This window comes from Colletes gigas, unplaced genomic scaffold (genome assembly GCF_013123115.1).
Source record: "Colletes gigas isolate AHSC1104 unplaced genomic scaffold, ASM1312311v1 Colletes_gigas_Sc00014, whole genome shotgun sequence".
Classification (NCBI taxonomy): Eukaryota; Metazoa; Arthropoda; class Insecta; order Hymenoptera; family Colletidae; genus Colletes; species Colletes gigas.
Window position 1 is genome coordinate 3,379,990 of NW_025106643.1, and position 19,365 is coordinate 3,399,354.

General features: G+C 32.1%; 3 protein-coding genes across 6 annotated transcripts; 2 read left to right on the forward strand and 1 right to left on the reverse strand.

The window, feature by feature from the left end:
* Nucleotides 1–2,075: 2,075 nt before the first annotated feature.
* On the forward strand, nucleotides 2,076–5,479 carry LOC122399586 (GMP reductase 1-like). Its single transcript, XM_043400374.1, has 7 exons — nucleotides 2,076–2,221; nucleotides 2,542–2,736; nucleotides 3,139–3,258; nucleotides 3,342–3,599; nucleotides 3,669–3,857; nucleotides 4,078–4,280; nucleotides 4,383–5,479. The coding sequence occupies exons 2-7, from the start codon at nucleotides 2,650–2,652 to the stop codon at nucleotides 4,576–4,578; spliced, it is 1,053 nt and encodes a 350-aa protein (XP_043256309.1). The 5' UTR covers nucleotides 2,076–2,221; nucleotides 2,542–2,649; the 3' UTR covers nucleotides 4,579–5,479.
* Nucleotides 5,480–7,057: 1,578 nt separating this feature from the next.
* On the reverse strand, nucleotides 7,058–14,753 carry LOC122399585 (far upstream element-binding protein 3). Of its 4 annotated transcripts, none has more exons than XM_043400371.1 (14): nucleotides 14,469–14,753; nucleotides 13,924–14,002; nucleotides 13,505–13,717; nucleotides 12,574–12,703; nucleotides 11,162–11,416; nucleotides 10,881–11,052; nucleotides 10,549–10,755; nucleotides 10,277–10,460; nucleotides 10,048–10,205; nucleotides 9,856–9,970; nucleotides 9,625–9,786; nucleotides 9,335–9,540; nucleotides 8,972–9,245; nucleotides 7,058–7,939 (listed from the first exon to the last, which is right to left on the reverse strand). In XM_043400371.1, the coding sequence occupies exons 1-13, from the start codon at nucleotides 14,550–14,552 to the stop codon at nucleotides 8,997–8,999; spliced, it is 2,214 nt and encodes a 737-aa protein (XP_043256306.1). In that variant the 5' UTR covers nucleotides 14,553–14,753; the 3' UTR covers nucleotides 7,058–7,939; nucleotides 8,972–8,996. The 4 variants fall into 4 exon arrangements, with proteins under 4 accessions (XP_043256306.1, XP_043256305.1, XP_043256307.1 ...); XM_043400370.1 differs by having other exon boundaries at nucleotides 7,059–7,939; nucleotides 8,972–9,257; nucleotides 13,505–13,705; XM_043400372.1 differs by having other exon boundaries at nucleotides 7,059–7,939; nucleotides 8,972–9,257; nucleotides 13,553–13,717.
* Nucleotides 14,754–15,263: 510 nt separating this feature from the next.
* LOC122399565 (glutathione synthetase-like) lies at nucleotides 15,264–18,121 on the forward strand. Its single transcript, XM_043400331.1, has 11 exons — nucleotides 15,264–15,584; nucleotides 15,662–15,845; nucleotides 15,913–15,988; nucleotides 16,243–16,367; nucleotides 16,432–16,474; nucleotides 16,546–16,619; nucleotides 16,694–16,858; nucleotides 17,010–17,163; nucleotides 17,225–17,329; nucleotides 17,423–17,712; nucleotides 17,786–18,121. The coding sequence occupies exons 1-11, from the start codon at nucleotides 15,485–15,487 to the stop codon at nucleotides 17,910–17,912; spliced, it is 1,443 nt and encodes a 480-aa protein (XP_043256266.1). The 5' UTR covers nucleotides 15,264–15,484; the 3' UTR covers nucleotides 17,913–18,121.
* The last annotated feature ends 1,244 nt before the right edge of the window (nucleotides 18,122–19,365 follow it).

Genomic DNA, 19,365 nt, shown 5'->3' on the forward strand with positions numbered 1-19,365 from the left:
GTAGAGATTTTTAATTAAAAATTCCAAAGTATAAATTTATACTTACATTGTTTGCTCGTGGAGCATCGCCAAATAATCCTCTTCAGTGATTCACTGACTCTAATTCCGGTAACGAGGAGTTTAAATTTCAAATTGAAAGAATAATTAATTTGCTTGGAAAATATTAAATTAGAATACCGCGACCGAAGATTGAAATCGGCGAACAAATGATTCTATTATCGCGATTCAGAAAACAGAAAGAGCCACGATGCTCTGTGAGTAATTTAATACTGCGTAGAAAACACTGCTTCTACTCTCGCGTTTGCCTAACACCGTGAACGATAACGTGCTTGGGGTCACTTTGCCCCGAAAAACAAACTTGTTTGCTACGCTCAATCACTGAATCTACCGGCCGCATTGCGCGCGGCCAACAAAATTTCCTGGAAAGAAAAGAGCTGAAAGAAAAGGGACAGGAGACAAGAAACAAAACAAGCACATCTGTGCTTAGCCTATTCATTTTCTTTTTCCTTCTTACTAGACTTTAACAACGGAAACACTGCTTTATTTAGCACTGCTGTATACATAGTTTATCATGTAAAATATTCTCAATCAATGAGGATTTCAACTTATAAATACTATATCACCAAGTTTCATAGTTAGAGTTGAAAGCATGATTGTGTTTACTTTATCGAACGTTAGAATATCCCGTAAGTTTTATAAATATTCCGAAATTTGCAAGAATTAAAGTTCGCTAGTTATTTATGCTCGAATAGCATATTCCAACTCCGCAGTTACTACGTTTTCTTAAACTTGCATCGAAATATGTATGCAAATTGCAATTACAACAATTCATAAAGAGATATAAACAATCAATTGAATAAATAATAGTCGGAAATATTTAATCGCGATCAGAATACAGTCTAATATAAACTATTGCAATTTATCGTTGAATCTACCGACGCCATTTTTGTGTACTTCGATATGTATCGAAGTAGATAGAAAGTTTGTTAACTATTTTAATACTTTATCTTAACAATGACCGATTATAAAATTAAAATCATGCTTGCAACGGATAATTTAATAAAGCGATAAATATTAATATGGATGTCAATTTTTATTATAATTATTTAAACGTTACCAAGATACCCTTCAAAATTTGTCGACTCGCCTGCCATCTGTTATGGTGTACTTTAGGCGCCAATGAAACTTCCCATGGCGTCGAATTTCAATCAGAGACTGCAACAGAAATAAAATACAAATTAAATCATAATTAAACAATGATTGATTATGAGGAAATAGCAAAGGGTTAGAAATGCATACTTCGTTGGTTGTGAAACGCCGACATGTCTTGACAGGTTTCAACAAGTCTTATTATTCCTTGATTTCGACTTCCAATAAGAGACTGTAACAGAAACGAAATAACGATGCATTAAAGTACACGAACCATTATTATAATTAGGTAATGATTGAATGGAAGCCGTATTGCAAGAGATCGTAATTAAAACGCGAGTAGTAATACGAGTGGAAAGATCAACAGGTTGGAAATACGCACCTCGGTCGCGGAGCACCGCTACGTCTCGACGTCAAAGTACGAATGATGGCCGCCCGCCGTGCTCGGCAACGCTCGGCAACGCTCGCGAGTTAGGCGGCGCGGTGGGGGGAGCTCCGATGTCTCCCGAAGCTTGTAATACGAACCCGAGGGATGCCTCGGATAGAAACCGCGGATAGATTGATTTTTAGCAAATTATTAACAACTTTAACTAGTCAAGGAATCGCGAATAATTCGTACTTTTCAACTGGTATGCATTTACACGCACTGGCTGCTGCCTATCACACTAATTCAGTTAGTTTCTCAACTGACCGCTATCCATGAGAAGAGGTCGCTAAAATCACCTCCGAATTTTCAAGGACAAGGAGGCAAATGTGAACCTTTCTCTCTCGACTCCCACGAGGTGATTCGAAATTACTTCGGGCAGCTTCGGAGAATCGAGAAAGAGAGCATGCGTTAGTTTGCCTTTATCGACTTTCCGAAACTCCACGAGCTCACGGACGCGTGATCTGGCATGTGTGAGTTATGCACCGTCGGTGCTTTTGTGGCACCTCTGATCTGGCTGCACTTAGTCAAAGCATAGCGTAATTAGCGTGACAGTTGGTAAAACTATTGTAGTCATTAACAGAATTCCGTGGATTTGTCGGTAGCATTCGATAATGAAGTGCATTTTCTAATTCGAAACTAGAAATCGTGAGTCAATAAATGTATATAAATTAAAATTTTACGAAAAGTTAGAAATTGTCAATGCCATGTGATTATTTAAACGAATTCCTTAAAAGTAAAGTACAAAATTATACGCTGCATTTTGTTAAATAATTTTCGTATTCAGTTTCAGTTAATTTACTTGATATTTTCGTTATTGACTTATTCACATTGCTTGGTAACTACCAAAGCTGTTTGCAATCTTATTCGACACAGTTAAACTAATGATACATTCTATTGTGTTCTTATTAATATAATTGTACGACGGTTGAGTATGTATTAATGTATGACGTATGTACGCCTTTAAGGGGATCGCCGCGAAACTACGAGTCTCATGATCTTTATTCTTCGTTCAAGTTTCCTCGTAGTTGTCTGTTAAAAGTGGAATAAATAAAAATAAATAGCCGCTCATCAAAATGCCTAATATTATAAACGATATAAAACTAGATTTTAAAGACGTTTTATTACGTCCAAAGAGGAGCACGCTGAAAAGTAGATCCGATGTAAGTATAATCTCAAGATTTATAAGGATTTGCAAATGTCAACATTCTTTGCCTTACTTTTTTTTTTTTATGAAACCCACTCTTAAGCGGAATGTTCAGTGAATGTTAATCTAAAATTCTAATGAAGTTACACACCCAATATTTTTCTATGGAATCTAGTGGAATAAAAAATGTCCTTGGAAATTATTTTCCAGCTATTGAAAATTAATAACAGAAATATTATCTTATTTTTGAAATTTATATTATCGTATCATAATCGCGTTTCAATAATGTATTATTATACTTATAATATTTCTTTATAATTTATAGAATGATTAATCGCATATGTTTACTTAAATGACTATCATTAAAGAACTTGATCACAGATATTCAAATAACAATGAATACCTTTTACAATTTTAGGTTGATCTGTATAGAGAAATTACATTTCGTAATTCAAAACAAACTTACAAGGGAATACCTGTAATGGCTTCGAACATGGATACAGTAGGAACGTTTGAAATGGCTAAAGCTCTATCAAAGGTATATCATAATTCTTTGTTTTGTTATGCATTAAATTACTTATAAATTTTAATCTATATCGTATTGATTTTATTATATGTTAGCATGGACTTTTCACAACTGTCCATAAGTATTACACGACCGAAGAGTGGACAGATTTTGCTAGCCAAAACCCTGAATGTCTCAAAAATCTAGCTGCCAGTTCTGGTACAGGAATAGAAGACTTTGAACGGCTGACGAATATTCTAGCTGCTGTACCCAAATTGTCTTTTATTTGTTTGGACGTTGCTAACGGATATTCCCAACATTTTGTCGAATACGTTAGAAAAGTTAGATCCGAATATCCCAATCACACAATAATTGTAAGTAATTCTGTAATTTTTATTATTCCCAAAAGATAAAAAAAAGAAATATTGTTGTTAATTTATTAGGCAGGGAATGTGGTAACTGGAGAAATGGTAGAAGAACTAATATTATCCGGCGCAGACGTGATAAAAGTTGGAATCGGTCCTGGATCAGTATGTACAACAAGAATGAAAACCGGTGTAGGATATCCACAATTGAGTGCTGTAATCGAATGTGCGGACGCCGCTCATGGTTTGAAAGGGCACATAATTTCGGTAAATATTTACATATTACAATTTTGCGAAATAACAAAAAGGTGGGACACTTTTAATCCCAGCGCGCCCCAAAGAGTTAAAATTGACCCGAAGAAAGCTAAAATATTCGTGGCCGAAACGTCGTTATTGTTTAACTGTTTATTGCCCGAAAAATTAACGTTTCTTCTATTTTAAAAACTATCTTCGCTGCAAAATAATCGGATACGCATTTTTATTTTAGGACGGCGGCTGCACTTGTCCAGGCGATTTGGCGAAGGCTTTCGGTGCTGGGGCAGATTTTGTGATGGCGGGTGGTATGTTTGCTGGGCATGATGAGTGTGGAGGAGAAATAATAGAAAAGAATGGGAGAAAATTAAAATTATTCTACGGCATGGCTTCGAGCACGGCGATGAAGAAGCATGCCGGAGGTGTTGCTGAATATAGGTTTGTAAATATTAAATAGACGCAAAAGTAATTCGCATCCTAGACTGTATGAAAATATTTCAAAAAAAAAAAAATATTTTAATACATTTTTAATTTGCTTAGATCTTCAGAAGGTAAAACCGTGGAGGTGCCTTATAAAGGTCTAGTAGAAAACACTATTTTAGACATACTGGGTGGTTTACGTTCTGCGTGCACATATACAGGAGCTGAAAGATTACGCGAATTGCCGCGCCGTGCTACGTTTATACGTTGTACACAACAGTTAAATCCTATGTATGGCCCACCGTCTGAAATTTAAATTTTTCCCCCAATAATTGAATTTACTGTAGTACAAACTTAGAAAAGTTTTACCTGCTGGGTAGAGTAACGAATGATACGTTATTTGTTGGCAAATAATATTTACACACACATTTACAAGGCTTTAATTAACATAGGTGTATATACATTTTGATAATAATTTTGAATTACGTTCGAATATATAGTTAGTTAAAAGGAAGCAATAAATGCTTAAGGCACAAATATATATTCTGTAATTTGTATTTGCATTCTTTCTACATATAGTACGCTTCACTGTACATACATATATACGTACATATGTATTATTATATGTATTTAACAAACAAACATTACTTGCATATAATAAAATGCTCATAAATGCACTTCGAGAAACAATCCTATAAAATAAAAATAAATTTTCTAATCGATATACATAATACAAGCCTGACATAAAATATTTAGCTTTTAGTAAGTTGTATGTACATATGTATAAAGCAAATTTATTTATAATGCATTTAGTATTATAAAATATTTCAAACGGAATTAAACATACCTAAAATATATATGCCAAGCAAAATGTTAAAAATATCCAAAAATAATTGAAAAACGAGAACTTTGAAATTAATTGATCATTATTTGACATCTAATAAAAATACTTGATCAAATGATTTGTCAATAAGTATTCATACCTTCGTGTCAGAAAGTAATAATTTTACAACTTTTTTTTACAAACCCGCATTTGTTCCTTCAACGAATCCTGAAGATAATCTTTTATACACAACAGTAAAAACCTTTTTTATACCTACTACTTAATTGACTTTCTTCGTTAGAAGCAATGGAAATCACCGTTGTTCCTGAAACATTATCATTACTCTTTATTGATTGCCATAAATCAAAAAAATAAAGTGTATGTTATTTTTAAAAAAACATTCTGTACAAAAATTTAGTTCTTTACAATTGTATTTGAATTTTGTTATCAATATATAAAATAAAATGATTTTGGTTACTTACAAACAACCTTTGACAATAATTGAAAAGAAAACAAAATATTATTTATTTCTACTTACTTCAATTATAAATTGCAATTGATACATAGAAAAACATACTCTTGAAACACATAGATGAAAATATGAATTGTCTTACGTACATGCTGTAATGTAACATTAAAAAGAGGGAACTATTTTTCTTCAATTTAAGTATTCAGAGTCGTGTTTAAAGTATTATTCACATCATTAATCTTTTAGTTATACCTATTCAAATCTTAAAAAATGATACATAAGAACTCCAGGGGGCAATAAAAAAAAAAAAAATTGGTTATAAACTAGTAACGAATCACCCGTTATTTAAAGTTATACCAAACCACTGCCGTTTTAACTCACGACTGAAACAAAAAAGATAAATCAAAATTTGAATACCTTCCAATTGTATCATTTATATGCAATTTTATAAAAGTGACGAGACAATAGTAATTTTGTAATTTCATTATTAATCGTGCGTGTACATTGAGTACAAATTAAATAGTAGTTTAATAAGACACTGCTTGCATACAATTTTGCAAGGAGAGCATACTGGCTTATGCTGTGTTAAAACATACATGTATATACATATAGGTATTCAAATATAAAATTATATTTTAATAATATAAGGAAAATAAATAATTATATCACATAATATAAATAAAATGTTTATCCTGGAAATTAAACCTATTCAATCCTGAACAAAATAATGTTTGTTGAATGTACATGAATATATTTTTGAAGTAAAACAAATAATTCTATTATATATACATATGTATATAAGGTAAATAATAGCTATCATACATGTAGGTAGTTATTATTTAACTTTAAATAAAATTTCATTTCTTTTTATTGTAATAAGTGTGTATACTTCTAAGTATGGATAACAAGATTACAATTAGTTTTTTTTTTTTATTGTTATCTACTATATATCCAATGTATGATATTAAAAATTTATGATCGAAAAAAAAAAAGAATTTTTACTAATGATGAAGAGAACATTTCTTTTTTACTTTCAATACTTATTTGAAATTATGTTACATAAAAAATCAAATTTGGCTCGACTATAGCGTACAGTATATATACATAAGTAAAGAAAGAACAATAAAATTATAAGAAAAAATTGTTACTCTTATAAACATGCTTTCGAACAATACAATTTAAATATATAAAAAGATATTTAAACTGTATATAAACTAAAAGTTTCGATTCTCGTACTCGATAGAGACTATTTTCAATTTTCGTTCTTTGACGTCATAAAGTAATAAACATAACTAAATATTGTAAATATTAAATTTTCAATAAAACTTAAATAACTTGGAAGTTTAACATATGACTAGTAAAATCTGTTGACAATTATCTACTATAATTAACACATTCATGTAAATAATCATTTGTTAAATTAGTAAACAATATATATGATTATACAAGTTATATGTAACAAACAGTGATTTGTTATGCCATCCGTAACTCTCCAGTTTTGCAGGTCCTGATTCCTTTGAATGTAAACACACAGAATGCTGAATGAAAGATTTAAAATAGTGGATCCGCTTGAAATTTATCGAAGAACGGGTAAACGTCCCTACAATTGGCAGCTCCAAAAATCTAAAAATAGTAGTGGTACTTGACAAGAAAAAGCAAAGGAACCAAGGTAAAATTGTATTTAGTATTGTTATAATAGTATATGCGTGTACGTAGACCATCATACGTGTATCATATTCTCTTGCATACATAATAGATAAAACAATTCATAGACAATAGAAACGAATTTTGGCTGACTTTTACAACCATTTACACTATAAAGGTTTTTTTTTTTTTCTAATTTTCTAAAGACGAATGTTTCATGAATGAGACAGTGAAACATAAATAATGACATATTGAAATAAGTTCTAGATGTATCTCTTATCAATACATTTGTAAGGATAATTTTTTAGTATCTTTTATGACAAATGGGAAGCATAATAATATGGGTATTTGTTGTGGATTCCTCGTTCCTGTTTCTGACCTGCTGCTTCACCTGCCAGTTTGAATTTATATTACAATCAGGTGTTATGGAACAAAAATACATACAATAGTATAAGTAGAACACAAAGTAGACATCATGTCGATATTATATTATAATGATAAATTTCGGGCATTTTTCATTACTTAAAATTAAAACCATGAATATCCTACAATATGTATATATATCTTTGTATATAAAACACAAAATATTATAGTATAAATAGACCATAGTCGGTACTAGTGGCATTTTTTCAAAGTTTATGAGTTTTGCGAAGCGATCAACTATCGTAATTTATCGTAAACAGTGTATGAAGTTACAGCAGGCATTAACCACATCCCGTTGCGAAACTATCTGAAAACTATCTGAAATAAACAAACAATTATAATAAAACATATGAAACATATATAAATATCGATATACTTTCAAAGGTGTAAAATATATTATTTCATAAAACCAGATAAAAACATTAAAATATTACGAATTTATAACTTTTATAGACATTTCACTCCCTGAAAGTATCAACAATAGTTACCATTGCGCATATGGCATTCCCCTTCTTCTTACACCATTGATTTTCATAATAAATAATAAATATCAAGCCAATATAAATATCAGTGACCGAACATAATGGTATATGGTCAATTATATAATTAACAAACGAACATTGAAAATATATATGTAAGTATATCATATTAATATCAAATTATTTTATGTGTACCATGATATATTATAGAAATTGCGTCGTGTGTAAAGAAAAGTATATTTCGTTTAATTGTAATTTACTTTACACCGAAATAATTATATAAACATACGTGTAAGAAGTATAATGATAATATATATAATATTCATGAAATATGAATAAATGTATTTGTTTTGTTTATATGAACATCATTAGGAACTTCAAATACTTTCCTCTTTAGAGATGATTATAAACATTCAAATCAAGTGATTGGTTTTTAATTTTTAAATAATTCCAATTAATTTATATACCAAGAAACTGTGCATTTGAATTTCATGCGTGTTATAATGCAACAAATTAAAACAATCCTTTCATCAGTGTAACATCTTCGAACGATCAATAAATTTTTTAATACTTAAAAGCATTTAAAAATTGCACGTTTTGCTGCACTCAATTTTACATTGACTTAATATAAGTGAAGGTTTTGGGCGAAATTGTATGACATAAAAAAGCACAAATTAGTTAATATATATTCAACCGTTAGTACCATATAGTTCACGAATATTTTATATTATATCATTAATCACGGAGTAGAAATAAAACTATACACGAGTGCCCAATGCTCATGTTACATTATTAAATGAAATATCATATCATACAATTTTTTAATCAGGTATATATGCATTTTTTATAACGGATAAAAATTAATACTTACAGTTTATGTTTTCCTTGATGGAAGTTTAACTTTCTGTATTCGTTTGCGAATAGGGATAGTTCTGATAGCCCGTGGGAAAAGATGGATTTTGTTGGCCAGCTTGCGGTTGCGTAGTAGATCCAGCCCCAGCCGCGTAATACCCCGTCGGAGTCGAACCAGGATTTATCGTTGGATAACTACCATAAGCTTGTGGAAAGACATTGGGAGCTCCGCCCGCTGGACCTGACTGACCTTGCATGCCTTGTTGCATTTGTTGTTGAGCCATTTGATTGTTCTGCATTCCCAACTAAGATATTGAACGTATTGGTCTTCGTATTTACATTTCAGTTTGCTATTATTTACTATTCGTAACCGTTAACGTACCTTTCCTGCTTTCATTTGAGCTTCTATAGCTTCAGCTTCTTTTATTTTACCAATACTTCTATAGTACTCTGCCCATTGTGCACTGTAGTCGGCTTGACCTCCATTTTGTGTAGCTCCCGTTTGCTGTGGTTGCGATTGTTGTTGCTGTTGTTGAGCTGGCCCAGCAGTACCAGTTGACGAGGGGTTAGCTTGATTCGGTGGATTTCCTAGAACAGCGAATTAACCACCGAAATTTCAAGAGAAATGTATTAAAATTTTATCTTTATTAATGAGATTTTAATATTGTTTACCTGTCGGTGGATTATGATCTTGTTTTCCTTGCTTCGCTTGTTGCTCGATCATATCTGCTTCTCGATGCATACCAAGCGATCTATAATATTCTGCCCATTGCGCGCTATAATCTGGCTGTCCAGTTTGTGGGTTCACTTGAACAGGTGCTTGATTAGGTGCATCTGTAACGATAAATAATCGTGTATTTAATTTTGAAGTATTTCTACCTTTTTAATCAAAAATAAACATACTAGTATCAGTTGTTTGAGGTTGATTTGGCCATGCCTGATAAGCCGTTCCAGTATTCCAGGTTGGATTATATCCAATCGCTCCTTGTGCGCCAGTAAACGACGGATTAGCTGGCGCCTGTTTTAATTAATAATTATGTAATAAATTAATAACACTTAATAGCTATCTCTATTTTTATATTATCAGATATTTACCATGCCCAGTTTTTCACTGAATATTCTCTTTGCGTGTTCGACTTGTTCAGGATTGCCACGAATTATGAAAATTTTTTCATTCTCATTACTTTGATTTCTTCTATCTAATTCACAGTGTGCTCCAGTTTGTTGATTTATTTGCTTAATTGTTTCGCCGCCTGTGAAATAATTGAAATATATCTGTTGTAAATCTTGAGATTATCTTTATATTTGTGAATTAATATTTCACCTTTTCCAATAATAATACCACACTTTGACGACGGAACGGTAAATGTTGTTTCTATTTTATCTTGCATGGGTCCTCCTTGACGTCTATCCCATCCTCCGTATTCGTTCGGATTGCGGTTACCGCCGAATCCGTTACCTCGTGGACCACTTCTTGCTCCCATATTACCTCTACCATCGTCTCTTCTCTAAGAAAAAATATTTCAAGGAACAATAGCTTATCCTACACTCGAATGAAACGCGTTAACTTAAGCTAACGTTAAGTACATTATTTACCATTACACTATCAATAAGTTCTTGAATACGTTGACGAACTTGTTCTACAGCCTGATGTTTTCCAGACAATATACATTTCCTATCTCCGGGACCGTCCTCCCTTCCCTGTTGAAACTGAACCCTTGCACCAGTTTCTGCCTGTATTTTTTTAATCATATCTCCTCCTTTACCAATAACAACACCCACCGCTGCTCTTGGGACAAGTACCTAACGAGTAAACACATTAGTCATTAACACTAATGTATAGAAAAAAAAGTAAGCTAACTTTTTAAATATTTTCCTGCATATAGATAACATTGACAAGTCGATTATCTGCGCAAGGTATATTATACCTCCACTCCATCAGTGGTTCCAGAACCATGATTGAAATTACTATCATTCGAATAACTTCCGCTCCTATCGCTAGTTCTTGTGCCTCTATGAAACATTTGCATTTCTTTTTCAGCTATTAATTCATATACTAATTGTTTGGCATATTCAACTTTTTGTGGATCACCAGTTATCCTACACGAAGAAAGAGACGTGTAACTTTTATTGCCGTCGAAAGACGTTCTGATTTTCAAAATTAATTTGGTATATGGATCAACGGAATGAAACGAATTTAAATTCTCACCTCAGAGGTTTTTCTTGTTCCTGAGAAGGTCCCTCTTGAATAACAACCATCTTAGCTCCAGATTTCTCTTGAAGCTGTTTTATCGTTTCCCCTCCTTTTCCAATGATCAAGCCGACTTTCGGTCCAGGAATCATTATCTCGACGAATCCAGGGTGCCCCATCATTCCACTGTTACTCCCACTCATATTCATATCACCGATCCCTTCGGTTCTACTTCTTTGATTTACAATCGATAGTACCAATTCTTTAGCTCGACTGAAACACACGTAATTCAAATGTGCGATATAATTTTGAACAATTTTTAGTAGAAATATAATCTATTAATATACAATAATATAATTTGTTTGCAACACATGTGATGTCTACCGTGTGCCAAAGTATAAGTTATGAATGTCACATTAATTTTTGTTTGACAGAGAGTTATTTCATAAGTGTATATAATAAAATCAAATTTCATGTTAAAATTGTCATAGGCTTAATTATAAGCAAGATTTAAATAAATAAAAATTCAATTTTCTTCCTGTTGCGAATAACACGTCTCCATGCATATCCTATCCTCCTTCCATCCTTCTTTCTCCATATCCTATTGAAAGCAAAAAACTATTAGTAAGTACAAAATTATTAAATTAAAAGCCACAACATATCGACAAATTTTCAATATAATAATATTTTGAAGCATATGTAAAGTCAAGTATGAGCCCGCTATTCACATCCAGGAGCTAAATAAAGACTCTGTAAAACATTTGACAATTTCAGTATGCGAAAGCATGTAACCTACATTTAAGAAATGCATGTTAACATGAAGTGATAGCATATGAAGTATACTAGACACACGCAAACTATATTTCGCCAGTACTATTTCGTGCTCGAAACACATTTTCTAACAAGTACACTTAGTGTGTACGAAGCACTGTAATATTAGATTATAACAACACTGCAATATAATTTTCAAAAACCATTTTGTTGAAATAAATAGTTGATACTTTCAGGTGTTTCTAGGAGATTCAACGGCAAGACTAGGTGGACAATTTGTTACTTATGTAAATTAGAATCTAAAAAAATTTCCTATATATCAAATACAAGGAGGATAGCAGGTTCGTTTTTTTTCTGTACATGTGTTTATATGTGAACATGTACACACATATATGTAAATACATATTTATATGTATGCACAATAACTCTATACATGTACAATGCATACAACACGTGTATACGTATATACATATATTGCACACAAGTATATATACAAATATAAAATATATATTTTGTATTATGTAGTGTAATTAATAAGTGCCACTCGACGTAGCGCAACAAAGTAATCCTTTCGTCTAGGCAAGAGTTTGTAAAGTGGATAATTGCATTGCATACAAAGTAGTTAAAATTAACGAAATAAGAAGGGAAAAACAAGTTACTTGACAGCTTCTCGCGAGCCAGTTAATGTGCAAACACGTTCAAGTAGCCCACCACTTTCTGGTGCCATCTGTATTTTACATCCTGTTTCACTTTGTAATCTTGTTATTTGTTCCCCGCCTCTGCCAATTACTGCAAACATATCATTAATTAATAACGCATAGACTAGAAAATACTATTACGTATTAAAATTTCTAAAAACTACAGTGAACATAATAATTTTGAATACTATTCAACTGTTTCGTCATAATATTTACTTAATTGTTAAAATGTGTGGACATAGTAATTTACATATACAATATACAGTGATGTGCACAAGTTTACAGTCTTTTTTCACATTTTCAATTAAAAGTAAAACTTAAAAAAATTTGTATTATTATCGAGTACAAGGGCATATTGTTTGAAGAAAATATGACAAAAAAGATAGTTGTTTTTGTGACGTCGCCTCCCATGCTCGCCACCAGAGGGATCACGCTCTCACAAGCGCTCGACTGACCCCTCAGTTACTATATATACATTCTTTAAGCGACTTCCCAATATTTCGTTTAAGGTAGGGCCTGCTAGAAAGCCTTTACCGATAAGTCCCACTAAACAGGCCCCGAACGAAACGCGCCCCCCTCCTTTCCTTTCCAATAATTCTAATATTCTTTTTTCTAATATATTATGTAAAAACATAATATGCTTGTATGCTCAATATTAATACAAACGTCTTTAAGTTTTGCTTTTGTGAACAAAAATGTGAAAAACCATTCGACGGAAAACTTTTTCATGCCACTATATAATGCTAAATGAAAAAGGAAAGCATAACTAATTCTTCCTCAAAGAAAGCATGTAATTATTAGTAACATTTAACACAATATTCAACGCATTAAATTATATTTAATCGTTCAATTTTTTGTAGAAAGAAATACTTATAATTTCACTGTTACTTACTTAGACCAACCATTTTATCTGGAACTCTGATATCTTCATTACAAATACCTCCTACATTCCCAATTGGTCCTGAGGACGATCCCGTTGGTCCTGTCCTCCCACTTTGATTGCTCGAATCTCCTAATGAATTACTTCCTGGTGGACCACGAAGTCCAATCAATGGATCTGCCACTAATGATGCCATTTTCTTTGCTTCAGGTTCTGGAAGGATAACTTGATTGTTATCCAATAAATAAAGATGGATCTTTTACTTGTAAGAAATGTTATGCTAAGTTAAGTTTCAATTGAACAGATTCGTTCGTTTCGATAAAAAGAATTTCTAAGGCTATTCAAATATCATGATTTTTATATAAATCGCATTATTGATTCCCTGTTATAATCAGTCAAATATTACTTTTACGTATATATGATATTCTTACCTGAGCCGTCTTCAAGAGGACGCTTTAACTTGGCATCTTGATTATTTTGAGCACCAGCAGGATTAATCTTAGCAGCTATCTAAAAATTAATCGCATTTACTTAGTAATTATTAATAATCCGTTACCTATAACATTATTGTACCGGTAACGAATTATCCAAATAATATAACTATCCATTAAACAATATATCAATTAAACAGTAATTTATAGATTTACGCTAACATAAATGATTTAGTGGGAATGTAACTGATACAGATAAAGTAAATAACACGATGAATCAAAATTTGTTAACATCATAAATGCAGTAATAAACATCAATGTAAAGGTTGCCTTTTTCAAAATCGTTCTAATGAAATTAAGAAAATGATAAAAATGTGCGTTCACTGCCGGGAACGAATGATACCAACGCGCTTACGAATTATTTGTTTATTAATAATCTAAATCTACCCATGGCATCAACGATGGTATAATAGATTTTATGGCCTACTTACGAGATCTTAAGACAATCATAACCTATGCTAAATTAGTTTGACGTACTCACTTACTTGTTTTGCACGTTGCAAAGCCGCCGCAAACGCGGAGCTTTGACTAAAATTTTGAGGCGGAGCAACCGCTGAATAGTCACTCATGATGGAACATGAAGCAGCAATACGATTTAGACTATTACAATATTTCTTTCGGGTAGATTACAATTGATGATTGTTTTTATGTAAATTCGCTCAAATATACAGCGGTTCGAACGTATTTCACACAAAATATAAATATTTCGGTGTTCTGCTTTAAAAGTACACAATAGTACAAAGCAGAGGTTTATGAGTGAAAGAACTGTGCTTTCACAGAAGGAACAGAACAGCGCAAGCGTCGGTCATGAAACATACGATTTTGAAGACCCGATATATACGTATTTAAAAGCGCTCGAGCAGTGAAATTGAAAATTAAAAGCATGAAACAGATGATTTAGTGATCGTCATCAAAACTTCATTCGTATTAATTGTATGAATAATTTAGTTACGGTTATTGACTATTCTCGAGAAAAATATTAAAAATGAACATTTTGCCTGACTTTCATTGATCTCCATGTGTGGACCACCATCTACGATGTGATATATGGCGGGATTCCGTCGGTTTGGTGAAAAGGATTTCCCTAGATCGCCTTTTGGAGCGTTGACGAAGATCAGGGCACTGGTGTGGTATCTCTATGGGGATCAGTCGCCATGATGGCGGCGCCATGAACTGGTGTTGGATTTCCATGTAGCGCTACCGTTGTGGATCGCCCACAGGAATGCGGACGACAGTATTTCCATATACTATAGGAGCCGCTCCGTTTTGCTATAGTGAGTTGTTGACAGTTGTAAACTCCGTAATTTCCGTATGATTGTGTAAAAGTGATACGAATAATTCTATAAAAATTGGGTTACGATCTAGTATGGTTACATATAGATATAGCGCAAGATAAAGTAATGACTCGTCTGAACTTATCGTTATTATCTAAAATCATCATTTCAAGCGATAGCTTATTTCTTCTTTGATATTTCGTATTATCGTGTTAATATCTGTAATTATGGAGGTTTCACGATTGCAACCTTGCATTCAATTACAAATTTCAAACGAAGAATTGCAAAATATAGTAGATAAGGCTAAAGATTGGGCACTTATGCATGGTAAATACAAACGTTTTTAAAAAAATCAACAACTTATTCATTGATTTTTTAGCCGTTATTAAAAATGTTTCTCGTAGGTATTAGTTTCAGATCGAAAGAATCCTTTAACAAAAATCATGTACAAGTTTTGCCATTTGCTTTATTGCCATCTAGTTTCCCTAGAAAGGATTTTGAGAAAGCAAAATGCATTCAAGTGTTATTAAACGAACTTATTCATAAGGTTGCGCATAGTAATAGTTTTATTACAAAAAGCTTAAAAAGGTATGCGAAATTAGAAAAGATTCTACTTACATTATTACAGCTATTTTAATTATTTTCTTATTTCTAGTACAATCGATGCCGATCCATTTACAGCAAAATTATTCGATATTTATGAAACTGTACATAGAGAAGGATATAGTCAAGTAAACTAACATATATTTAATAGAAATTTAATCAAATTTGATGAGAGACAGAAAAAAAATTAGAAAGAATAAAGGTTGTATTTTTTCATTATGTTAAATGCATTTATATTTGAGTTAATGCAAAGTTGTAAAAAAGTAGACTGCCATTCGACTGTTTCATTTATAGTTTTTTTCTATTTTTTATTAAATTCAAGATACAAACCATCCAAATTATATGATGTGTTTTATATAATAGAAATATGTTCTTTTCACAGACCATAAGTGTTGGTTTGCTTCGATCTGATTATATGTTACATGAGAATCAAATCAAGCAAGTCGAATTGAATACTATTTCGAGTAGTTTTGGAGGAATAGCAACAGTTACTACTAAATATCATAAGTAAATTTTTTATTATCAAAATTGTGTATTTGAAATTTTTTCTCATGGTATCAAAATTTGTTAGGTATATTTTATCAGAATTGGGACATGGGGACAAAATAAAAAATGTTAGTATATTCATCCTTTTGTGTTTGCATTCTATGAAGGAATGTGTTCTCAATAATGTATTGATTTTTAGATACCAGACAATAATCCCATTACAGGTCTTTGCAAGGGATTGACGTATGCATGGAAATTATATGATAATATGCAGTATGTAGTCCTGGTTTTACAGTCAAAAGTAAGTACATAATTAACTGTTGTGTAATTAATAATTTCAATTTTAGGTCTATAATATTATTTGTTTGTGAAAATATCACTTATAATATATGTGATCAAAGGTTTCATGAATTCGAAATTCGTAAAATCAATCCTGATATTAAAGTAATTAGAAGGAGCTTGAAAGATTTAGTATCGGAAGCAAAACTGGGATCTAATAAAGAGTTAATAATGTATGTATATGTAATTTAACAATACACTTGAATATTAATTATAAATGAGTTATATTAAGTAATTGGAAGTTTCCCATAGTATTATTAAATACACCGTTCATATTTAAATAAAAAATTATTGAGTAATCATTTTAAATGTATTTTTTGTTAGTGGAGATCAAATAGTTTCTGTAGTCTACTTCCGTTCTGGTTATGAAATCGAAGCTTATCCTACAGAACATGAATGGTCTGTTAGATTGTTGATAGAACGTTCCCGTGCAATAAAATGTCCATCAATACAATATCATTTAGCTGGTACTAAAAAGGTACTCTTCAAATATACGTATTGGTTGAAATATATTTTAAAAAAGTACACTCTGGTTTTAGATACAACAATCTTTAGCATACCCTAACGCTTTGAAAGCGTTTTTAAAAGAAAATGATATCAAACGAGTGGAAGAAATATTTACTGGGCTTTATTCATTAGAATTTGTAAGTATAAAAAACAACGATAGTGTCGATATTATAAATATTAATTTAATATTTAATTGGTGTCAATTGGTTATTATTATTTCGGGAAAACAGAACGAAGAGGCAGAGACGATAATTAAGAAAGTTATGTTAGATCCAACAAAATACGTTCTCAAACCGCAAAGAGAAGGTGGTGGAAACAATGTGTATGACGAAAATGTGAAAAAACGTTTAGAATCTATGAAATCTTCGGATGAAAGAACTGCTTGGATACTTATGGATCGTTTGTATCCTCCAGTCCAAAAGAATTACATTGTACGTGCCGAAAAGGAGCCGTTTGAAAATCATAATTTGTGTTTTACCGATGTTGTATCAGAGCTGGGTATTTACGGTGTTATTATAGGGTAAATGAACAGTTTTTATTTCATTTTAACATTCCAAATTATATTGTATGATAACGAATTTTCTCTCTTATAGAGATCATGAAAATATCATGTATAACGAAGAAGTAGGCCATATTTTGAGAACCAAACTGTCCAATGAAAATGAAGTTGGAATAGCAGCAGGATTTGGTGCTATCGATGGTCCCTACCTTGTTAGTTAACATAACAAATATTTAAATAATTGTGATGTAATTTAATATTATGAAGAAATATATTTTGAATAACTTATTGTTAATATTGCCCTATGATTTTATCGATCGTAAAATAGCTCAATGTTACCCGCGATGAAAAACTTTATAGAATATACTTTTACGTTCGACTATCGATTCTTATCGTTCTTGAAATTTGTGTATGCGCCTAAAAAGTGATGATATTCTTACGAATAAAACGAAACTATATGAGAGAAATATGACCAATGATTAAAATTAAACAAATGTTATATTAATATATCCGAGAAATGATTATTACTCTCTCTGTTATAAAACATTACCTACGTAACTAAGAAACGCTTAATGGGTCGATGATCAACAATGACGAGCTTATGGTCACTGGTGGTCAACAGTGAGGTTGACATCAAGGTCAGTAGTCCAGTGAAGATCCAGAAATGGTCAAGAGGTGAGACCATTCGAAATAGTTTCTGTGTAGACAAGACAGTCTTAACTGTTAACTTTAACTTTGGCTCTGACTGGTCTCCCCACCCTTTCCTTACCTTAGATAGATAAGCAGGGTCATTGCGAAGAATTCTTCAGTCTCGTCGCGGATTCGGGAGTGTACGAATCGCCAGAAGAGTACCGGGGGCCGCTGCTGACCACTACTGGCCAGCGATGACAATGGCTGACCATGGCTGACCAATACTGACCAGTACTGACCAGTTCTGACTAGTGCTCCTACCACTACTGACCACTGCTGACCACTACTGACCAGTGCCGGACGGTGATGACCAACGGTAAGAACTGTTTAAAAATTTTCTCCCCTCTTCTATTCTACCGTTTGATGCTAATTTTGATTCAATGAACTGATTTTGCCTTGCTTGTCTAACTGAAGTTGCTATAATATGAATATTTTCTTACTTTATAGATGACCCAGTGGTAACTACCCTATGTACTGACAACAAGTAGTAAGTCCACTCCACTTATTTATATTTTATTATTTTTATTTGTTTGTTTGATGTGAATTCAACTTTATTTATCTATCTGACTGCTTTGATATGTATAATATTGCAAGATATAATAACGTAATATTATATTCTTGCTCGAATTCTCGTAATATTCTACGGAGGTACTTTGTTTGATTCTTCCATTTTGTTTGGTTGTTTGGTGTTGATTCAACTTGGTGTCTCTATCCAAGTTTCTTTCATTACAATTGCGAATGTTCGTTTTGATATGTTTAATATGCTGTCGATGCATATACCATATTTGTTTCGATGACACTGATTCATATAAGATTTTTATTTTTACGTTTCAGCTTAAATTTTTGTAACATTTTACTAATATACTCTGCTCAATTCCCTTTAGCTAGGTGATAGATCATTTTTAATTGTTTCACATCTCAGAGACGTGAGAAGTCTACCGGGCCAAACCTTGGTGTCGCTTTTGGGACGCACACTTGGAAATT